Below are 22269 nucleotides of genomic sequence, written 5' to 3'. Positions count from 1 at the left end.
AACTGTTGTTGTTATTGTTATGATAATTATCATTCAAATGTGTTTACAGCATAATTAAAACTACACTTCTATATGCCTATGTAGTTGTATTTTATGTGAATAAAGTTGCAAGACATGTGTGCATGCATGTATGTATTAACTAAAGCAACAACTACAATAACAACTAAAAATGTCTGTACAAGATCAGCAAATAGAAAGGAAGAGAAATAGTTGCATTTACTTTTAGATAATTGGATTATATATACATATATATGTATGTATGTATATGTATGTATGGATATAGCAGAAAGGTTTACAGTTTCGTAGAAAGATATTTGGTTTTTTAATCTACTATTTTTATGACAAAATAGTAACTACCAACTAGCGCTCAAAAGAACACTAGCTACACGCTAAAAGTATTCGAAAATTACTTGAGCGATTATATGCATACATATGTACTTAATTGCCTCTATATATATGTACATATACATATTGACAAATAAACAGATTTTATGATGTTTAAGTGAACAGTAAACTGAACAATTACTAAACACATACATTTGCACTAGCATTGTTAATGAATATGTAAATATATATGTGTTTATTTTTTTTATTAAGAACCAAATTGTCCTTTCACAAAATCATTCTCAAGTCATACGTGACCTATTAGACGAATTCCGTTAAACGAATAGTACAATTCTTACATATTCAAGGTTATGTTATTGTTCTCTGGCGTTGCTTCATTTAAACAGTTTTTTATAAATCACTTTCGAAACTAAAAATAACGATCACTGGCCGAAAAATTGTGATTTGAGCTATATTCTGTTATTCAAAACTATTAGGACCTGTAGCAAAATAGTATTGTTTGGTGTTTTTTTTTGTAAGTGTGTGGAAACTTTTGAAAAATTATAGAAACAAGCTTCTTTAAATTTTTTAATTGTGAATGTTAAAATAATAATAATGGTAAATAATGTACTTAAAAAAACGACAGAAAAACATCAAAACATTTACAGTGTGTTTAGGACTTTGAGGTTATGTGAGAAGAAGTGTTAACACGAACGTTGTAGATCTTTGTATTACCATCAACTTTTCCATTTCACTTTTTTCGTTGGATTCGTAGTTTTGCGAGGAAGAGAATCGAACCGACTTCGGCTGCACCGAATCTATAATACTATTTACACATAAAAAAAGTTTCCATCCAGACATGGCTAAATCTACTCAGCACGTATTTCTGATAATTTATGTATATATGTATACATTTTAAATGGCCTCCGGCAGTGGCGTAACTATACCGTTCGAGGCCCGTGGCAAATTCATCGAATGGGCCCCCTGCCCTCCCACTTCCCCAATATATAAAGAAGCTGAACCAACAGCAATAGTATTTTTTATTTTATAATATTTATTTATACACTTTTATTTGTAAGAGTTAACTAATAAATCATTACGTGAAGTAGGTACATACAAACTTTATAATTATAATTTCTTGATTTTCTAATTATTCACTTTTAATTAAAGGTACCTAATTTAAAGTACATATTGAACTGAAATCACAATTTTATTTTAAGTACACAATTTTAATTATTAAAATTCCTTTCTTCGGACTTTCTGTTCAGCAAAAGTGTTAATGACATCATCAAAGTTCAAATTTCGGGCCATAGAATTTTCGATGGATAGAATAGCCAAATTGCTTAACCTTTCTTGTCCCATAGAATTTCTTAAATAAGTTTTTATCAATATCAGTTTTGAAAATGATCGCTCGGCACTAGCCGTAGTTACAGGAATGGTGAGAAATAACAGAAATGCAGTGCACACTTCAGGAAAGCTTGAAGATATAAAATGATTCTTTATTATTAATAAGTCAGCAAGTTCTCTTATAGAAGATGACCTTTCTATTTCGTGTTTAAAAGAGGATCGAAAACTGAGAATTTCTTTGGAAAACGACATAGATATATCTTTTTTATATAAATGGACAAATGCTAAAGCCTTTTCCAATAAATCAGTATCAAGTATCAGTATCAAGTTTTGCAAAGTGGCAGGCTGCAAGACACTAAAATTGGAAACAATTTCATTCATTCCAAGGAAACGCGATCTAAGTTGATTAATGATGATGTCTAATACACGATAGAATACGTTCACTTTAAACAAGCTTCAGGATCTTGGAGACGTTCATCCTCACAAATTTCATCAAAATGACGTTTCACTTTTCTCTGACGAGTTTTAGAAAATTCAGGGTTTATAGACCATTTAATTGCAATACTATTTGCTTCCGTTTTTAAATCTTCAAATTCATGTCGATACTTTTCAAGTTCTTCTAGACAGACTTGCAAACGCTTTGAAGCATTTGAAAGATCGATGGCTTTAGATTGAAGTGCTTTAGAAGCCGCGTCTATGGTTTGTAAGACTTTGCAATGGAAAACCAGCAACATAATAAAATTGTAGTTCTATACCTTCTTCTTTAGCAAGATAGCTTCATTTCTCTCATCTGATTTGGAATTTGATAAAATGCTTTTTGTTAGCGCTTTTTGAGCATCAACAAATCGAACCTTTAAAGCAAACATGGCATCAAAGCGTCCTGCCCATCTAGTTGGATTCATTGTTTTTAATGTTACTGAATTTGATGATACAACGGTTTCTCCTTTTTTGTTGTCAGATATAAAACTAGATAATATATTCCATCGTCTAATACTATGGCCAAAAAAATTATAAATTTTGCACAGTTTCGAATAATGTTTGTATTTCTATGACCTCTTTTACTGCATCATTTACTACCAAGTTTAAATTATGAGCAGCACAATGGACATACGCTGCATTTTGCTCTATATCTCGTATGAGTTTTTGAACTCCGCCATAAGTACCTTTCATGGTATTAGCTCCATCGTACCCTTGTCCACGGCACTTATTCAGAGAAATACTTTTGTCATTTATGGATTTTATTATCTGCTTGGACATTGCTAAGGCAGTTTGATCCTTAACCTCATGAAATCCTAAAAATAACTTTAATTACAAGCGCCTTTGGAGTTCCATTTTCATCTTTCTCGATTACACAGTAACGGTAAAGTTCACACAATTGATCTGTTTTGGAAATATCTTGAGTAGTACCAAACAAAATGGAATAAAACGGTGCGGTGACTATTTCATTTACCAGAGCATTTTCCACTTTTTGAACCAGAACAGCAATGAGCTCATTTTGTATTTTTGGACTTAAGTTTGTTTAGCAACTCTTGTAAAATAGGATCGTATTTGGCTATTAACTCAACAATACTCAAAAAATTTCCTTTTGGACCAGAATCGTTGCCATATACCGTTTCTTTATGGCCACGAAAAGCTAAATTACAGGTTGAAAGTGTCAGAGTAACATCAAGGAGTCTAGTGAGTACCTGGCGCCCAAAAAAATTTTCTCTCTTGATAATGGACTCTTGCTCTTCATCTAGTGTTCCCTGTAACTGCCACTGTCGATGTACAAAACATGAATGCAAATGTTCTTTCGATGCCTCATGTCTTTCTATGGCTTCCACAATATGTTTCCAATCATCATAGCCTTCCATCCAAATATTTTGTATATTTTTAGATGCCCTATTTGCGAATAACCAACGTAGTTCACAATATGCTTTTTGAAGCAATAGAGAATAGGACAGCCATGTACGTTCTAACTTTACGCCAGATTTAGAAACAGTGTAATAATATTTATCTAAGAAAGATCTATTGTTACTATCCCTTAAAAAGGGGCCTTTTGGTTTACAGTGTCCGTTTTCGATCACAAACCGTTTTACTTGATCATTGAGTTCTTTAAAGTTATCTTTAGCAGTAACGTGCGGTAAAGATTATAATTTTTCTATGTCCAAACATGATTCATTTAAAAATTTGCTCGTAACTGGTTGTGGTTGCTCTGGATCTAAATATTCACTGTTATCGGGACCTGCGATATTGCCACTTATGTCATCATTTTCTGCCTTTCCGTCGCGCTTTGGTAACTTTTTATTTTGTTCTTCAGACTCCTTCTTTCGCTTTCGTTTTTCGCTTTCACTCTGATACTTTCTAGAAAAAAAACCGCAAAAAGTTTGTAATAATACTATAAGTAGTTTTTATTTATTGAAAAATCTACTTAATTGCTAACAAATGCCAAAAAAGCGACCGTAAAAATGTTTATAACGAAAGTCCACCGATTGTTCAAAGTTCAATTCAAGTGTCAAATTTTGTAAGTTTTGAAAGAACGATGAACATAGGTACCGAAATAGTTTTGGTGGTTACGAATGTCAAAATAGTGAATTGATTTTGAAATGCGCGATGAGAATCATTATTTTAAATAATAATTTCGTAACTTGTGATTTCAAACTTTACTACCGATACCTACCGACGATGTAAATGATTAATTTTATGGTTAGATTAAAAATTAAAATAATTGTAATAGTATAAATTATTTTAAATATTAGAATAAAATTCTTACCGAGTAGACATTTTCAACCTATTTTCACAATTAACTAATTAAATATATCCTCACTTGCAACAAACAACCAATTCTTACAACAATAAACTGCTAATTGCTTGGTGAGTTCTTGTGTAATACAATAGTGGAGTTTTTCATATATACAAACTCGAATCGGGGATTCCCCAAGCATCAGCAAGTATTACCAACATAAATTTTAAAAAGTGTTGCCGTTTGAGAAAGAAAAAAATACACCAAACTCATTTCAAAATTGCGTTAAATTTTAGCTGTGAATTTTTAATGGCAATAAGAGAAGATGTGTTTTTATGTGAATTTATTTAACCATTATTACATTTATCAAAATCAACTAAATTAAATAACTGAATATCTTTCTGGTCATCATTACGTTCGGGTGCGGTTGGTGTGCCTTCACCAGATGCCGTTTCTTTTTTTTACAGTTTTAGTCATTTTCTTCAAACCGTGTTCAGGCAACATAAAAGTGTGGCAATTTTTCTTAAGAACTTTCAACTGATGACGTATCATTATAATTGAACTCTGTTAGTAAAATCAGAGACAGTCATAACATAACACTTTAATGTAAAAAAGAGACAAAATATTAAACGCATCAATAACATTGTGGTCGGGGAATACTAAATCCTTTGGGGAATTCCCAGCTCGTTATTTTCCTAAAGTTTTACGGCTCTGACAATTAACTTATTGGCTTAAATTTACGATCGTCAATAATTTTTACAATTTTCTACTAGATTCCGAAAAATATTTTTTAGCGCATTGTATTGAGAAAAAAAGCGCTGAAGAGTCTAGAATTGCGCTATCTAGCGCGAAATGCGCTAAAACGGCAACACTGATTTTAATGCCGGCAGTATACCTAGTCTCAGCGAGACACCCTGAGACATGCCAGTGAATATGAATGTAAACCAATATACACATTTTTGAGGTATGTTTGTCCACACATGTTTCTGAAATTATTACGAGTAATTGAATTTTGACCATTCTTTCTAAAACTGGGTTAAATTTTTTTTTACTAATGCATTGAAAGTTTAATACCTAGGTTTATTTTTTTTTAGTTGTGTATGCAACTAAGAAGGTAACAAATAAATTAAAGACAAAACTTTTTTTTACTTAAGTAATGTGTTTGTGTAATAATAAATGTTGGGAATTGAGATTTCATCTAACCGGGGGCCCCTTTGGGCTGGGGGCCCGTGGCATTTTGCCGACTTGCCACCCTATAGTTACGCCACTGGCCTCCGGCCTTGCCATTTGTCTCTTACAAACTTCGTGGCAAGCTTAATATAACCTGTTCATAGACCAACAGAGGTGGTGTCAAGTATGAGCATAGTTCACAGCAGGCTCAAGCTTAAATGTATGTAATTTTTAAGGGAAGCAATACAATTAAATGAAGCAGAGTCTGTAGTACAAATAATTTCGAACTAATCACGTTGTGGCAGCAGTTGTGTACATATGACTAAAAGCTGACTTGGAACCGTGAGTGTGCATACTTTTCAAACTATTACTAGTGTGATGAAGAACTTTTCATGAATAACACTTCTCTAGAATTCCAGTTTGAACTGTAAAAGTGTAAAATTGTTTTCTTAGAAAACAAAACAAAATACAATTTCAAAGTGAAATATTTATTTCATTTGTATAGGATACAGAACTTCTGTAATAAACAATATGACAATAGTTGGAATTTTTGAACTTCAATAATAAATTTTTACAAATATGACATTTTCGATTTTTACAACTATTATTTCAATGCATACTGACGCACATTTACCAGCGTAGCAACGCCACTCGTGTGCACGACTGCATTCGCTCATAACAAATTATGTTCGCTTAACCAAATTAAACAAATCAAAACGTATTACATTTAAGCACAGCTGGATAAGTGAATTTGAATGACAATATTATTTATGTGTGTGTGTGTGCGTAACAGCACAGCTGGACAGTTAGTCAACGAGAATAGCGCAACGCACAAACAACTGCACAGCAGCATCGCTTGTAGGAAATATGAATTGTGTCGTGCAACCTTTGAATGCTGGCAATTCGGAAGCACTTGTTTCTTCTTTTGTGTTGTCTTCTCTATTGTTTTGCCTTTTTTATTGGTATGCACGTTGTTTGATAGTGTTTTTGTTGTTTTTTTTCTGTAGGTTATTTTAAATGATGTGACCGTCAGTTTGTCGACGTTACTATTATCGCTGTCTACTTATGCCAGAACATACGCGTTGAAATGCCGGGGCGTATGATGAACACTTTTTTCACAGGTTTCCCAAGCTACTTAATTAACGTTTTTTAAAATGCCCATGGTAGTGACTAAAAGAGTGTAATGATGGAGGGTTGGGTGTTTGAAATTTATTACGACATTTTCATTATATTTTTTTTTAGTACCAGCACAGTTCATTTGCATTAAAGTTGTTATAATTATAACCTAAAAAGGAGGTAACTTTGCAACGAAGTTTATAACACCCAGAAATAAATGTCGGGAGACCTATAAAATATTGGATAGTCGGAAAACTTATTTTTATTTTATATTTATACTAATAATAATAAAGAAATATGTACCATTTTGGTCGACCACTTTTTGCCATTTTTCCGCTAGAGACATTATTCCATTTCGAAATATGGAAATTTACTAAACGGAAGCAGGCGAACCATTGTTGTGCCACACGTCTCAGGCAGCATCGTCTCCATAAACTTCATAAGTTGCATTGGTCGATCAAAATCAGGCCCTTGTATGGAAAACTTTTTAATTTAAAAAAATATCTTCACGGTTTGGCATGAACTATTGTCCAAGATAACTCGCTATAATCTCCGAAGATATTGTTCAGATCGGACTACTAAGGCATGCAACTGTCAATAGAGATTGAAATCTTGTTCCTATATTATTATATTTATTAAATTAAATAAATTGACCTGAATGTTGGTTATATACAGTAACATGACTTAGAAAGAACTAGTAAAACGAGTTCTGTTCGATGCAAAGGGTTGGTCTGTTACGTTTTCAGATTTAGTTATACAAATAATGTCTATAAGAATTGTACAGCTTCAATGTAGCCAAAGTTAACGGTTATTCTAATTTTTTCTATGCCTTGACATTTTTTTCTTTTTTCAATTCTTTTTTTATAACTCTTTTCAATCGATCTCACGAGTTTTATTGCTATTTAAAAAAAATCTGCTAGACCTGTGGCAATCTACGACTAGTTAGATTTCGTGATTAAGAATTTATCATTTGTTTATTACTTCATAGTAATTTCAAAAATCTATGCAACAATCTAAGTGTGTCGGAATTCAAATCTAAGTGCTGTAACTGATGTACTTGGCTTGATTGTGTAACCCTGCAAAACTTGTATTCGTACTGACAGAATGTAATCATAAAACATTAGAGTTTAACATCCTACTGCTCAGCTGAGCACACAAGACACTAAAGTAATTATCGTCCATAACAGTGTTAATAAACTATTACCAATGTGTATGTAGCGAGTTATGCACATAGGCGGTATATTAAGTATGCATCAATGAAAATAGAAGCGTCAATAAAAACTGAAAAAAAAATATAAGCAAATGCATTTAAAGCAGAAATAATAAAAAGGCGCCATACGGCGCGCTGACCAATTGGCGAAAAATCAAATTGACCTTGAATGATGGTTACGGGCACGTAAAACCGCTATCTATAATTGTAAGAGCGTTAAATATGTATGTGCGTATATGTGTTTGCGCTTATTTGTTTCACTCAGTACTTGGTGTATGCATAATTTAATAACAGACACGCTGTAACTACTGACAGCAACAAGAGCCGCTGGTTTTACGGTTGCAGCTCAATTCAATGACAAGATTTCACCTCATCATCGGAAGCAGTGAACAATGAACGGCGAACGGCAAGCACCGCAGAATGCAATTTGTTGCCCTTTTTCAGTTTTCAGCTTTTTTTTGTTTTTAATAACGTTACATTCAAGTTTAGCCACGAAATTCGAACGGTAGTTTCCACAAAAAAATCATATAATTACATAGAATACATACACACTGTGGTTTCGTACATACATATGTATATATACACACGAATGCGGGTTAATAAGTGTGCTTACAGATATCTCGTGGATTAACAATTGCTTAGACGTTCATTAATAGTTAGCAGCAAAGCTTGAAAATCGTAAAAGAATAAAAATTCAATTGTGCACACATACATATGTATGTAGTGTTACACCATACTCCATTCATCGGAGTTCAACCATTATGTAATGCACTTGAACGTTGCCAAGAATAATATTTTTATGGTTTGACATAAAATTTGCGCAAACTCAACATTTTTACAATTATATGAACAGAATGTTGTTTTATGATACTTATACATATATACCAATGTATACATATATTTAAGTTCGATATAAGTAAGTACATTGTACATTAAAACTTGAAAATCCAGCGCTCTTGTAACGATCGTTGTGTCCCAGCGTTAACTTCCTTTACATACCATTGTATATATTTATACGAGTGTGTGGATGCATGTATAACCCGTAAATGTTATACAGGGCTAACCAAAAGTACATTCAAATTTATAACGGTATCTGCATTGAGCTCTTAAGTCATGCAGTGGTAGCGGTGTTTCGTAATGCAATTGCAGCCAATGAGAATTCAGTGTCATGAGATCATTTACATATCCATACATTATTACGAAGAATTCCAACCCACTACTACTGAGTAGTAATATAGCCACTGGTGTTTTCACAGGGCATGCAGCGGCACATGAATGTGCATGCCAAAATGCAATGAACAGCATTGGCACGCATGCGCCTGAACTTAACGTTTAGCAATAGAAAATTTCACGCTTAAGACGCCGCTCACGTTCTTTTTTGTTTGCTGATTTCCTATCTAAATGCCAATTTGTTAATTTTTCTGGTAGACACTGGTGTCGCTTTTGTTTAGTGCTTTGTGTTCATACTGTACGTATATGTATCTGTATGAAGACTTCACCACAAAATTCATAAGGCCTTGGCAGCCACTTTAGTTTATGAATTTTTTTTAGTAATTGCAAAAAATTAATTTCATTTAATTTAATTAAAATAAAGTAAAATAAAATAATATAAAATAAAATAAAATAAAATAAAATAAAATAAAATAAAATAATATAAAATAAAATAAAATAAAATAAAATAAAATAAAATAAAATAAAATAAAATAAAATAAAATAAAATAAAATAAAATAAAATAAAATAAAATAAAATAAAATAAAATGAAATAAAATAAAATAAAATAAAATAAAATAAAATAAATATATAGCGCCAATAGATGAATTTGTAGCAACATTAATCGAACATACACAAGTGTGAGGAACGAAATAAAAATAAGAAATAACTTTAGGTTCAGTTGCACCTGATCAATATTTTCGTAGATTACAATAACCATGCCAAATTTCGTGAAGATATCTCGTAAAATGAATCAGTTTTCCAAACAAGCACTTTATTCCGATCATTCTGTTTGTATGACAGCTATATGCTGTAGTGGTCCAATATCGTCCATTCTGACAAATGAGCAACTTCCTGATAAAATATGGACGGTTGCAAAATTTCAGAACGATATCTCAAAAGCGGCTTTTTGGCCACTTTTGGTGTGCTCACTCAACTAGAGTATATTTACCATAAACTTCCACCAAAAGCGACTTTTATTTCTTTTCATATTAAAGTAATGAATTTCTAAGGCTCAATGTTTAACATGTTTGTGCTTCAAATGAATGACATACATACATTAACTGACTTACAGGAAAAATACTTTTGTGACGCGTGTTCGAAATATTGGAACAATGGAATAATAATCAAGTTACGTCTGTTAGCAATCCGCACGAATATAGTTAGAGATAATTTTACTACTGACACATATACAGATGCCTTGATTTCGTATGTATCTAAGAATATATCAGGAAGCAACCGAAAGTCTAAAGATATGTACATATATGAAAATTGCTACATTCGGCGTGGTATACTCAGAATAGAAATGCAAAGCAATCAAGCAATCATTATCGAAGTAGTATCTATAACATTTTATATCAATCAACTGCTCGTACACATTTTTACAGCTGAGATGAGAGGCAATAATAATAAAAAAAAGGATTTCTTTCATAAACAGTCAAATATTTCCTTACTCCAAGATACAGCACCCTTCTTCTTTTATTTCACTTCATTTGGGTTGAAATCGAACTCGCCTTATGGGTATAACTTTTAAATTTTTAATTTTTTATCAATTCGGAAAAGTATTTGTATGTATGTAAAATTAAGAACTTGAGCATATCAAATAAATTTTGCTTGTGCCATATCCGATTTAGCTCAATAGATACGCGCACGTACATAAATGAAGCACAAAACCTCAGCGACCAGACAGATTTTGACAATAATTAAGCAAGCGAATAAAACGTCTTTGTTCCCCGTGTCATTGTATTTTTAAAGTAAACATATACACACACATTTTGGGTATACACAAATACATATGTACATACATATGTATGTGTCGAGTCTGAAGTTATAAGTTTTAAAGCCCATTCTAAATTGCAGGCTTAAGCATAAGTATGGCAAGAAGGTCAGCGGCGTTGTCATAACAAACAATTTTATAGATAACTACCTTATATGCAAATAAAGAAAATAAAAAGGTATAATATGTATATAATACGCTTTTAATTGACCTTTAAAGTCTATCACAATCAAGTTAGGCCAAGAAGAAACTCAGCATTTATGCACAGTTGTATGTACCATATGTATGTATGTTTATCAGAGCCAGCATTTAGAACTCACATGCATGGATATAAAGCATGTATGTATCTATACATATGTACGTACGCATGACCGTTAAGACATTTCGACATGCGCATATCGGACTATTTCAAATAAATCACAGTTCGCTGGCACATTGTCTTTGTTGGCATATTCACACTTCATTGGAGCTGGTACACTTTGTGCTAAGCTTTTATACAAACATATTTATCCCATTAAATAATATACTATGTCTAATGTTTATATGAAATATATAATAAGCGCCTGCATGTTGTCGTAATTATGCAGCTTAACGTTGAATTGCGAATTAACTTCCCCAACAATGAGATGATTGGCCTTTTCTAGCCGACAGCTGTGGAGCAATGAACTGAGACCGCGCGGTACGTGTGAAATTCCATAATTATATAATAATAAAAACAGACAATCGTACATATATACATACATACGAGTATATATCTATACAAATCTGGACATTGATAAATGCTTAACGATTTTTATAGACGTTGCACTATAGAATCGAAAATCTACCATTAAATTCATTTAAATAATAAAAACTGCTACTATCAGTCTCCTTTAGTTGGACAAGTAATTGCATTTTAATTATAAAATAATTTACCAGAGCGAAGGCCAATCGTTCATAATTGATTTGCTTAAGAACTTTTGGTTTCAACAGAGTTTTCAGTACACCCCGCACCTAATTAGAAACCTCAATATAAATAAAGAGCTGTCAAGGATGCGTGCGTCAAACCCTTGTTATTTATATCATATATATTTATTGTTAATATGCATATATGCAGTTGCGAACCTACGCGTATATGATTCCCTAACAATGCCATAAAATCAAGTGTTTGATGTACAATGTAACTATGGCAGCTGTCTATTAGCCTGATGGACAGGCAAATGAAGACTATACATTTTAATCGCATAAAATTTAAGTTAGTTTAAGGTTGCACATCCGTTGAAACCATTAATTAAATAAATCACAGTTGCGTTGTTGTACAATTACTGAAGTTAATTTAGTATTAAGCACATCTGGTTACCTATGCTCAGGCTTTATGGTATGAATATTTTTAGTTGTAAGGAAATACTGCATAAACCGAAGGTTGATGCCCAGCTTAGATATTCATGATTAATTAACTATTATATTCTGTAGCAACAAGTTGCAAAACTATAAAAATTGTGCCGATATACTCGTTTATGTCTAAGAAATTTGCTTGCTGATTTGATGTTTCCTGCCGATGGAACACGTCCGTTTGAAACAACAGTGTTTATAACTTCACATTTAATTTGAAGGCGTTTCGAAACACTTGGCAATCAATTACTTCATGCTCTCAACTTTGATTGAATAGATTTGTTTTCAATAAAACCTCGTAAGCAACAATCAATCGGACCTTTTTACTGTAACGCGAATGAGAAAAGAAGGACCACAGAGAGTTAAACGCAGCGTTTTCTTTCTCCAGTAGAGAAGAATAGACCATTGGACAGCTACAATGACGAAATCTATGTATTCACCGATGGATTAAAGCGTGAAATAGAGACAGGAGCGTTAATTTTTTGTAACAATATATACGAAGAAGATAGTTTCAAACTATATGACAACAATACAGTTTTTTAAGCCGAAATTGTTGAGATAACAGAAGGCGTTATATGAACTTCTGCGGTAACCAGCAAATCCAGTAACCTTTTAGTGGATAGCCAAGCGCCAATTAAAGCTATCCCTATCGCCAATGTAAAAGTCATATGGGTGTGCACTAATAGAAGGAAACAAAGTTTTCAGTGACTAAGGAAACAGCGAAAAACTCGCTATAAATTCAATTTTTTTTTTTTTATTCTTTTTCTCTATGGCTTCTGAAAATTTTGCAAGAAGATCCGACGTTGTCGAGTAAAATTTTTTTGAGGCCTATTTCTGACCTAATGGATATTTAATCAAGCTAAATTGCCACATTGGAGATGAAGAGCAATCTGAAGAGATACAAGAGCTGCTTTTTAATTCAGAAAAAATAACGGGTTTGTATGGTTTGTAGGTGGGCGAAATCATCGTGATCGCGCCATGATAGCCGACTGTTTAATGCCTGAAATTGATCTCGGCAACATTTGGTTTCAACAACATCGCAAAATCAATGGATTTATTGAGAGAACACTTCGGTGAGCAGTTTATTTAACGTTTTGGGTCGGTCGATTGGTCACCAAGGTTGTGTAATATCATACCGTTAGACTTTTTCCTGTGGTGATATGTAAAGTCTAAAGTCTATGCGGATAATCTCGCTTCGATTAAGGCTTTGGAGGAAAATATCACGCGTGTCACTTGCCAGTTATCAGTCGAAATGCGGGAACGAGTCATCCAAAATTGAACTCAATAGGCGATTATTAAATTTAATATTTACTCATTAGCAGCTTCTTGAAAGTATGTTTTTGTTCAACCCAAAGATATCAATAAACAAAATATTAGATATTTAATACAATATATTTATTAGCTTACATCTCGCACTCATAATCGCAGGCATTAAAATGTGTGTAGGCTTTCATATAATAATAATAATAATATAAAATCGTTTATATTAACTTATTGCATTTTTATACTCGTAAAGCTCGTGAAAGTTGATTTACTTTGTTGATTACTTCCGACATATTCAAATAGAGATTAAGGTGCAATTATCTGTTCTATTATCAAAATAGTCAAAAGTTGTTAGTGCGCATGCGTATGCTACATATCTAAATATTCATATTATTGGTTAAAAGTAATCGAGAATTTAAGAGGATTATAATTAACTTAATGAATTGTAATATATTTTAAAGGTTAGGTTGTTGAAATTATTATAATACTAGTTATGATGACCTTTATTTTAAATTTTAATCAAATGCATTTACTGTACATAGGTATTTATATATATATTTATATATAACATATATATCTACGTGCTCGTATATTTGCTCTGTAATGACTAACTTACGCATATTATTATTTTTTTTTATTTTTTGAACTTCAAGGTTACATCAATTTAGTATGCGTACTAATAAAAATACAAAAATTCTATAATTGTTTATAAATATAAATATATATAATAACATGCTTACGAAAAAACATTTGTTGAAGGTTATTTGCATTTAGTTCCTGCCATTAGATTATCTCTCAATAAAACTGAACTTCACACTACCATTATTAATATGTAGATTTAATGCACTAAAAATAGAAAGCGTCTCGTTTATTTTGCCTTCTCCTTCATTTTTTGCTGAATGAATCTCATAATAATAATTAACACGATCACAACCTTGATGGTAGTCCTTCTAACTGTTCTCAGTTATGTCAATTATGAAAGTCTTGTGGTTTCCAGCTTATTAGTAATTCTCAAAACAAAAACACATAAGTACAACATTTTTAAGAGCACTATGTAATATTCTACATATGTCTGTAAGAATGTTGCAATATGCATATCAATCAAGTTGGATAATAAAAATGTTTATGGTCGAAATGTTTGTCGCGAGTGAACACATAAAAATAAAAATAAATTTATAGTTATAAATTATTGATTAACGAGCGTTAACTCAACACAAACACTAACAGTACACTGCTGCAAAATAATTTATATACATGTATGCTGTATGGGTATTAAATAACTGTGCATATTTTAAAAACTAATTCCATAATCTTTTTCTTGTCTCCTTTCGATATATACAAATTGGAAAAGTCTGACAACTTATTAACCATATCTTGATTAACAAGCCAGCCACTTTTATTACATGTAATTCTAATGCATACACACATATATGCATACAGCTGTGTGCATACCCACTACTTCACCTACTCACAGCGTATACTTACAGGCACTATGTATGTCAAAATACTCTCATACTATACATATCGTAATTGCTACTAACTACATTTAGTTGAGACATTTGTTCGAATAAAATATTTTACTATAAATTATTTGTTGAATATATTAAATGGTATAAAATAAAGCAACTATGTATATGTTAGTTAAGCTTTTTATCATGTTTGTGTTTAGTGACAGCAAGCGAGACTCCAAGTATGGTATTGCATCAGATTCGCATTCGTCCTACCAGTCGTATACGCAACATTTTTAATATTGAAAGCGACAACTTCGTAGTGTTCATATATGTACGTATGTATGGGAGATATGTATGCATTCATATACCTCTAGACAAGTATATATGTATGTTAGGATTCTTATATAATATGTATAATATTTAATAAATGATAATTAATTAGTATTTGTAAGACCAAGAAATATTGCATTTTTAATACAAGTATGTGTATTTGCTCTGCTAATGACTGTATTATGGCACTTAATGGTTCAATATTAATACTATTCTTGTTTCCGTTCATTGTAGTAAGATTTCTGCGCAGATTTGGAAAATAGATTAAATAATTATTTTTTCAATAAAAAAGTGAAATATATATCCAGGTCGCGGTGGAAACCTCCTATAATTTCTATTATGTGCCAGATGAAATGGATTCTTTGTAGAAATTCCAAGATGTGACAAAAACAGATTGTTGGGATATTTTCTTTTTTTACACTTTTACACTCTTTTTAGTATACCTTCTTCTTTTTTTACTGGTGTAGACATCGCTAACGCGATTATATCCGAGTTAAGAGCAGCGCGCCAGTCGTTTCTTCTTTTCGCAACGCGGCGCTAATTGGAAATTCCAAGTGCAGCCGAGTCCTCCTCCATCTGGTCTTTCCAACGAATGTGAAGATCTTTCTCTGCTGCCCTCAGCGGATATTGCATCGAATACTTTCAAAACTGGAGTGTTTTCGTCCATACGTACGGCCAGCGCAGCCGCTGTCTCTTAATTCGCTAAACTATGTCTATATATACGACGACATCTCAAACAGCTCATCGTTCAAACGAATGCGATATACGCCGTGGCCAACGCGCAAAGGACCATACATCTTTCGCAAAACCTTTCTCTAGTAAACTCGGAACTTCGATTCACCAGATGTTGTCATGGTCTTTGCCTCTAGACGGGAATAATGAGGTATTTATTGAGTTTGGTTTTATTCGTTGAGAGACGACTTTAATTGTCAATTGCCTACTCAGTCCAAAGTAGCACCTATTGGCACGTGATATTCTGCGTTGGATTTCGAGACTAACATTGTTGTTGCTGTTAATGCTGGTTCCAAGATAGACGAAATTATCTACAACTTCGAAGTTATGACGTGGGTGCGTAGTCGTTAGTGCGATGACTGTTTGGAGATATTTCATCTTGCCTTCCTTCACCAGCAGACCCATTCGCTTCGCTTCTGGAGAAAGCAGAACTAATGACGTGGTTGTTAAGGCCAATGATATCAATAGAGCTATACACTCTTATAGAAGATTGTACCTTCTCGGTTTATTTCTGCAGCTCGAATTATTTTCCCCAGAAAGAGGTTAAATAGGTCTCACGAAAAACATTCGTCTTGTCGAAAACATCTTTTGGCATAGAAGGACTCGGAGAGGTCCTTCCGACCCTGACGGAGCTTTTAATGTTGCTCAACTGAATTTACAGTCGTATTAGTTTTGCGGGAATATCAAATTTAGACATCGCGGCATAAAGGCAGCTCCTTTTCGTGCTGTCAAAGGCAGCGCTGAAATCGACGATGATGTGATGAGTGTCGATTCTCTTTTCACGAGTCTTTTCCAAGATTTGGCGCATGGTGAATATCTGGTCAGTTGTTGATTTGCCAGGTCAAAAGGCAAAAGTTTGTTGACGGTGGGCTTTAATCTTTCACACAATACGCTCGATAGAATCTTATATGCGATGTTGAGGAGGCTTATCCCACGGTAGTTGGCGCTGATTGTGGGGTCTCCCTTTTTGTGGACTGGGCAGAGCACACTTTAATTACAATCGTTGAACATGCTTTCGTCTGACCATATTCTACAAAGAAGCTGATGCATGCTTCTTATCAGTTCTTCGCCAACCTGTTTGAATAACTCGGCCGGCAATCCATCGGCCCCTGCCGCTTTGTTGTTCTTCCGACGGGTAATTGCTATTCGAACTTCTTCATGGTCTGGTAATTTAATGTTTGCTCCATCTTCATCGATTAGGAAATCGGGTTCGCCTTCTTCTGGCGTTATACTTTCACTGCCATTCAGCAGGCTGGAGATGTATTCCCTCCATCACCTCTGGGAGGTCTACAAGCGTATTCTCCGGTCTTGAAACCTTATGTACTACTAACATCTTAAAGAGTTTCTAAGTAGTTAAAAGTATGAGCAGTTTTAAGTTACGAACGAAAACAATAATTTATTTTTTTTTTTTCAAATATTTCTAGTCTTTATAATGGGATCTATACCGAAATTGTCAATTGTGAAGGGGCAACAACAGGACATTACACCGCGTCCATTGCATCGCATTTTCGAAGCCAATCTGCTGCATCACTCACACAAGACCGCGCTAATAACACACAACAATGGCGACTCCATTGCCTCCGAGTCCACACAATGCACCTACAAGCAGTTAAATCAGCGCGCTAACCAATGTGCACGTCTGCTAGTAGCTGATATAAAACGTAATTGCCTGCAGCCCAACAACGATGGTGACTACATTGTGGCGGTATGCATGGAGCCGTCCGATGTGCTTGTCAATACACTGCTCTCGATTTGGAAAGCCGGTGCTGCTTATCTACCAATAGATCCAACCTTTCCGAACAATCGCATACAACACATATTGCAGGAATCACGTCCCGTTATAGTGCTTTGCGATGACAATATCGACCGTCAACGCTTTAACAGTACACCGACCATCAGCAGCTCTGAGCTTTTCCATCGTTCGGCCGAATTGAGTAACGCTAATTTGATGCCGGCCGAAATGCTGGCCGACGGTACTAATAATTTGGCAATTGTGCTTTACACATCGGGCAGCACTGGCGTACCGAAGGGTGTGCGTCTGCCGCACGAGATAATCTTGAATCGTTTGCAATGGCAATGGCATACATTTCCCTATGCGCCAACTGAGTCCGTGAGCGTTTTCAAGACCGCACTCACCTTTGTTGATTCGATATCGGAATTGTGGGGACCGCTGATGTGTGGTCTTTCTATTTTGGTTGTTCCAAAATCGATAACTAAAGATCCGGAGCGTTTGGTGGATTTGCTGGAGAAATACAAAATACGTCGTTTAGTTTTGGTGCCGACACTTTTACGTTCGATTTTGATGTTTTTAAAGTTGAATGATGGCAATAATAAATGCCAAATGTTGCAGCGCGATCGTCTACTGTACAATTTGAAGATTTGGGTTTGTTCCGGGGAACCATTACCAGTAGCTTTGGCTGCGAGTTTCTTCGACTATTTTTCCGAAGGCATACATACGCTATACAATTTTTATGGATCCACCGAAGTGATGGGCGATGTCACTTATTTTGCTTGTGAAAGCAAGAAGCAATTAAGCTACTTCGATCATGTGCCGATTGGTAAGTGAATTTTCTCACCGAGCTCTATTAATAATATTTATAAAGCACTTCTAATAACTCATGTATGTATGTATTTATATCCTCACAGGTATTCCACTTTCAAACACTGTGATATATTTACTTGACGGCGATTTCCGACCAGTCAAGCAAGGAGAAATTGGAGAAATTTTCGTTTCGGGTCTAAATCTAGCCGAAGGTTATGTAAACGGTAGAGATCCAGAAAAGTTCGTGGAAAACCCCTTGGCTGTGGAATTTAGTAAGTCCAACGTAACTCAAGCACGTATAAAAATACAAATATATATATTTTCTTTACGCAGAATACTCACGCCTCTATCGCACCGGTGATTACGGCTCCTTACGTGACGGCAATGTAATGTTCGAAGGACGCACTGACTCTCAAATAAAAATTCGTGGTCATCGTGTTGATCTTGCCGAAGTTGAGAAGAACGTTTCAGAATTACCATTCGTCGATAAAGCGATCGTATTGTGCTATCATGCTGGTAAAATTGATCAAGCAATTCTGGCTTTCGTAAAATTACGCGACGATTCACCACTACTGAACGAAATGCAAATTGAAGCGAAATTGAGGGACAAACTTGCTGAGTATATGACACCACAAGTGGTTCTAATCGACAAGGTGCCCTACCTTGTCAACGGTAAAGTAGATCGGCAAGCACTACTAAAAACTTACGAGACGGCAAATAATAACGAAGGTGACTCCAGCATTGTACTGGACTACGACTATACGCACGTACCCGAAGATGTCCAGCATATAGCCAGGGATCTTTTTGAGACTGTGGGTGGGGTGATTGGGCGCTCAACACGCACTACTCTATCGCTGCGCAGTAACTTTTATGAGTTGGGCGGAAACTCATTGAATTCCATTTATACAGTTACGTTGCTGCGTGAAAAGGGCTACAATGTTGGCATATCCGAATTTATTGCGGCTAAAGATTTGGGTAAAATATTGGAGAAAATGGTGCATAACCGCAATTCGAATGCAATGATCGAGGACTGGTCGAATGCTGCACCACATCTCAACATGATCGCTGAACCGCTTAGCCATGCGCATAAACAGGATGTAGTTGAGTAAGTAATGCGAAATTGATAGCGTCAAGTTCGAATGTGCTAAGGTGCTTTTGTCTACTCTTTTACATAGAATCATCGTCGACAGCTTCTATGGTAAAGCGGATCTGGAGCAATGGCTAAAACCTGACATTTTTCCAAATGATTACAGTGATCTAATCAATGTAAGATTTTCATGCCAATGAGGCTGCTTCTTCACTTTGTTAAGATTGTTCAATAATTTATCTGTTTATTAGGATATATGGGACGCTTTGGTGGAAAAGAACCTAAGTTTGGTGGTGCGTGATAAACGCACGGATCGTATCATCGGTACGGCATTGAATTTCGATGCACGCGCTGAGCCAGAGGTTGAGGTGAAATCGAAATTGATCATCGTTTTTGAGTTTTTGGAATTCGTTGAAGGTCCTATACGGTAAGTCATAGGCGGTAATTGTTAAACATATAGGAAAGCGGAGTAAAAAGCAGCAGGTCTTTAAAACAAATAATAGTAATTTTCAGTCCTTATTTTGGAAATTCTGAAATTCGTGAAAGTTAATATTGATGTTCGATCTTATATATACATATATTTTTAAATTTTTCTAAACAAAGGGACAATCAACTGCCGAAAGGACTCAACCAAATACTGCACTCATTCATGATGGGCACCAGCTCCGATTTAAATCCACAAGAGAATATTGCCTGCATGCATTTCATGGAAAATGAAGTGCTGCGCGTTGCTAGAGAGAAGCACTTCGCTGGCATTTTAACAACCAATACGAGTCCCTTAACGCAGGTAAGATAAATTAGTTAATGAAAGTCTTCCTTGTTTTCAATACGATTCCAATATAAATTCTATTTAACGATGTGCATTTGTTTCACTCACTCTTGCAGCAATTGGGCAATGATGTTTATCAGTACAAAACATTGCTGGACTACCAGGTCAATCAATATGTGTACAACGATGGCACTGTACCCTTTGGCAAAGCGCCCGATTCGCAACGTGCCATTGTCCATTGGCGCGAAGTGACCGACTGAGGTGTGGCGTAGCGCATCATCGTTACCATATTTATACATTTTGTTAGTGATTTTTCATAATTTCTTGATTTGAATCATCAGTATTTACGCTGCGACGTTCTATCACCCGACTTATTGTGTTAAAATTGAGCTTCGTGTAGCTGTTAATTTCGAGTACTGGTAGCTCTGTAACGCACACTGGAAGTCACCTTTTGTTCTCTCACCTCATTCGTTGATATGGAAATCGCGTTTAACATTAAGCAATTGAATATCAGTGCGCGTTTTCATAATTTTACATAGTATTATTTTATTTGTTACATAAATATTTTATTTTACACATACATACCATTATTATAGTTGGCAACTCTCAAGGAATGGAGTTTTCATTTTGCATGTACCTGTTGAATAAAAAATAAATCATCCATATTTATATATTTAAGGCTATTATATAATTATCTAAATTAAAAACAAATGTTTAATAAAGAAAACCGTAGGAAGGTGTTGTCTTTTTTATTTAATTTCATCCTAATTCTTCTTTATACAAATGAGGAAACGATATCTATTCGGACGACGCATCCTAGCAATTTAATTATCATATTATCATAGAGTTAGAGTTGGCAAATATAGAGTTTGAGCCCACTCAACTGAAACAAGAATAAATTCATGTTTTTTCAAAAAATCATTACCCAATAATATTAAAATATTTTTGGAAAACGTTCGTAAATTAACAATAAATAAATAATTCGTACTATTTTAAAGAATTCAATGTATTCAAAATCTAAAGCTCGCAAAATACTGTAAGCAACTGGTGGTAAGCTGATGCTATATTTCTGATTTTGTCAATTTGTATTTATTATAATAACAAAACCTGGCGACTGCCTGCTCAGTTGCTTGTGATTACTATCCGTTAGCCATGCATAATGTAACTTTTGGAATAATGTTGATAGCGGCGGTACTATGCTCGCGCCAGCTAGGAGTGTACAGGGTTTGTTCGGGAAATACTAGGTCTGAGTCGATTTAAGAAAAAATTTATTGAACCAATCGTTACAGTTCTTCAAAAACTTTCAAAATAGGCTCCTTCTGCGTCAAGTGATAGCAGCTGTAAGGCGACCAAAAGTAGTTCATGGTGGTGATGTGATTTTGATCATTACATCAAATGATGGCATCATGTGTTGGTGTCAAATAAATTGACAGCACATGATGCTTTTGATTTACAAAGTGAGCGCGATGTGATCAGGTGACGTAATGTAATTAGATATTTAACTGCGATGTGACGTGATAATATATTTAACTCACATGATTTCAGTAAGTATGGATGTGCTATAGTTTGACCATGCAGATTTTAGTTTTGCACAAAGTGATTCTGATGTTATCGGGCGATGTGATGTGATTTGATGATTACATCATATGTTCACATCAACTCCACATGAACCGAAAAAAGATTGCAGCAGTAATGTTACTGCATTTCTTGTAAAAAAAAGCAATTTACTTTTTATGTAGCTACAACAACAACAAATGCTTGTAATTGCTTTAAAATAAAACGGAATGAACAAACAAACAGTTATCAGGAGCATTTTTTTTTTATATTTTAACATTAAGCCATAATAGT

General features: G+C 34.3%; 1 protein-coding gene across 1 annotated transcript in view; it reads left to right on the top strand.

Moving 5' to 3' along the window:
- The window catches only part of LOC105223129 (mycosubtilin synthase subunit C), a 28884-nt gene extending 6766 nt beyond the window's left edge, over window positions 1-22118 (top strand). The window contains exons 2-8 of the mRNA XM_011200758.4: window positions 17448-18581; window positions 18670-18837; window positions 18899-19670; window positions 19741-19831; window positions 19904-20079; window positions 20256-20439; window positions 20538-22118. Of these exons, the coding sequence (XP_011199060.2) occupies window positions 17456-18581; window positions 18670-18837; window positions 18899-19670; window positions 19741-19831; window positions 19904-20079; window positions 20256-20439; window positions 20538-20681 (2661 nt within the window). The 5' untranslated portion in view covers window positions 17448-17455 and the 3' untranslated portion in view covers window positions 20682-22118. The remainder of the gene's footprint in view (window positions 1-17447; window positions 18582-18669; window positions 18838-18898; window positions 19671-19740; window positions 19832-19903; window positions 20080-20255; window positions 20440-20537) is intronic.
- The last annotated feature ends 151 nt before the right edge of the window (window positions 22119-22269 follow it).

The sequence above is a fragment of the Bactrocera dorsalis genome, chromosome 2 (genome assembly GCF_023373825.1).
Source record: "Bactrocera dorsalis isolate Fly_Bdor chromosome 2, ASM2337382v1, whole genome shotgun sequence".
Classification (NCBI taxonomy): domain Eukaryota; kingdom Metazoa; phylum Arthropoda; class Insecta; order Diptera; family Tephritidae; genus Bactrocera; species Bactrocera dorsalis.
Note: the sequence above shows the minus strand (reverse complement) of the source record. Positions and strands in the feature narration are given on the sequence as shown.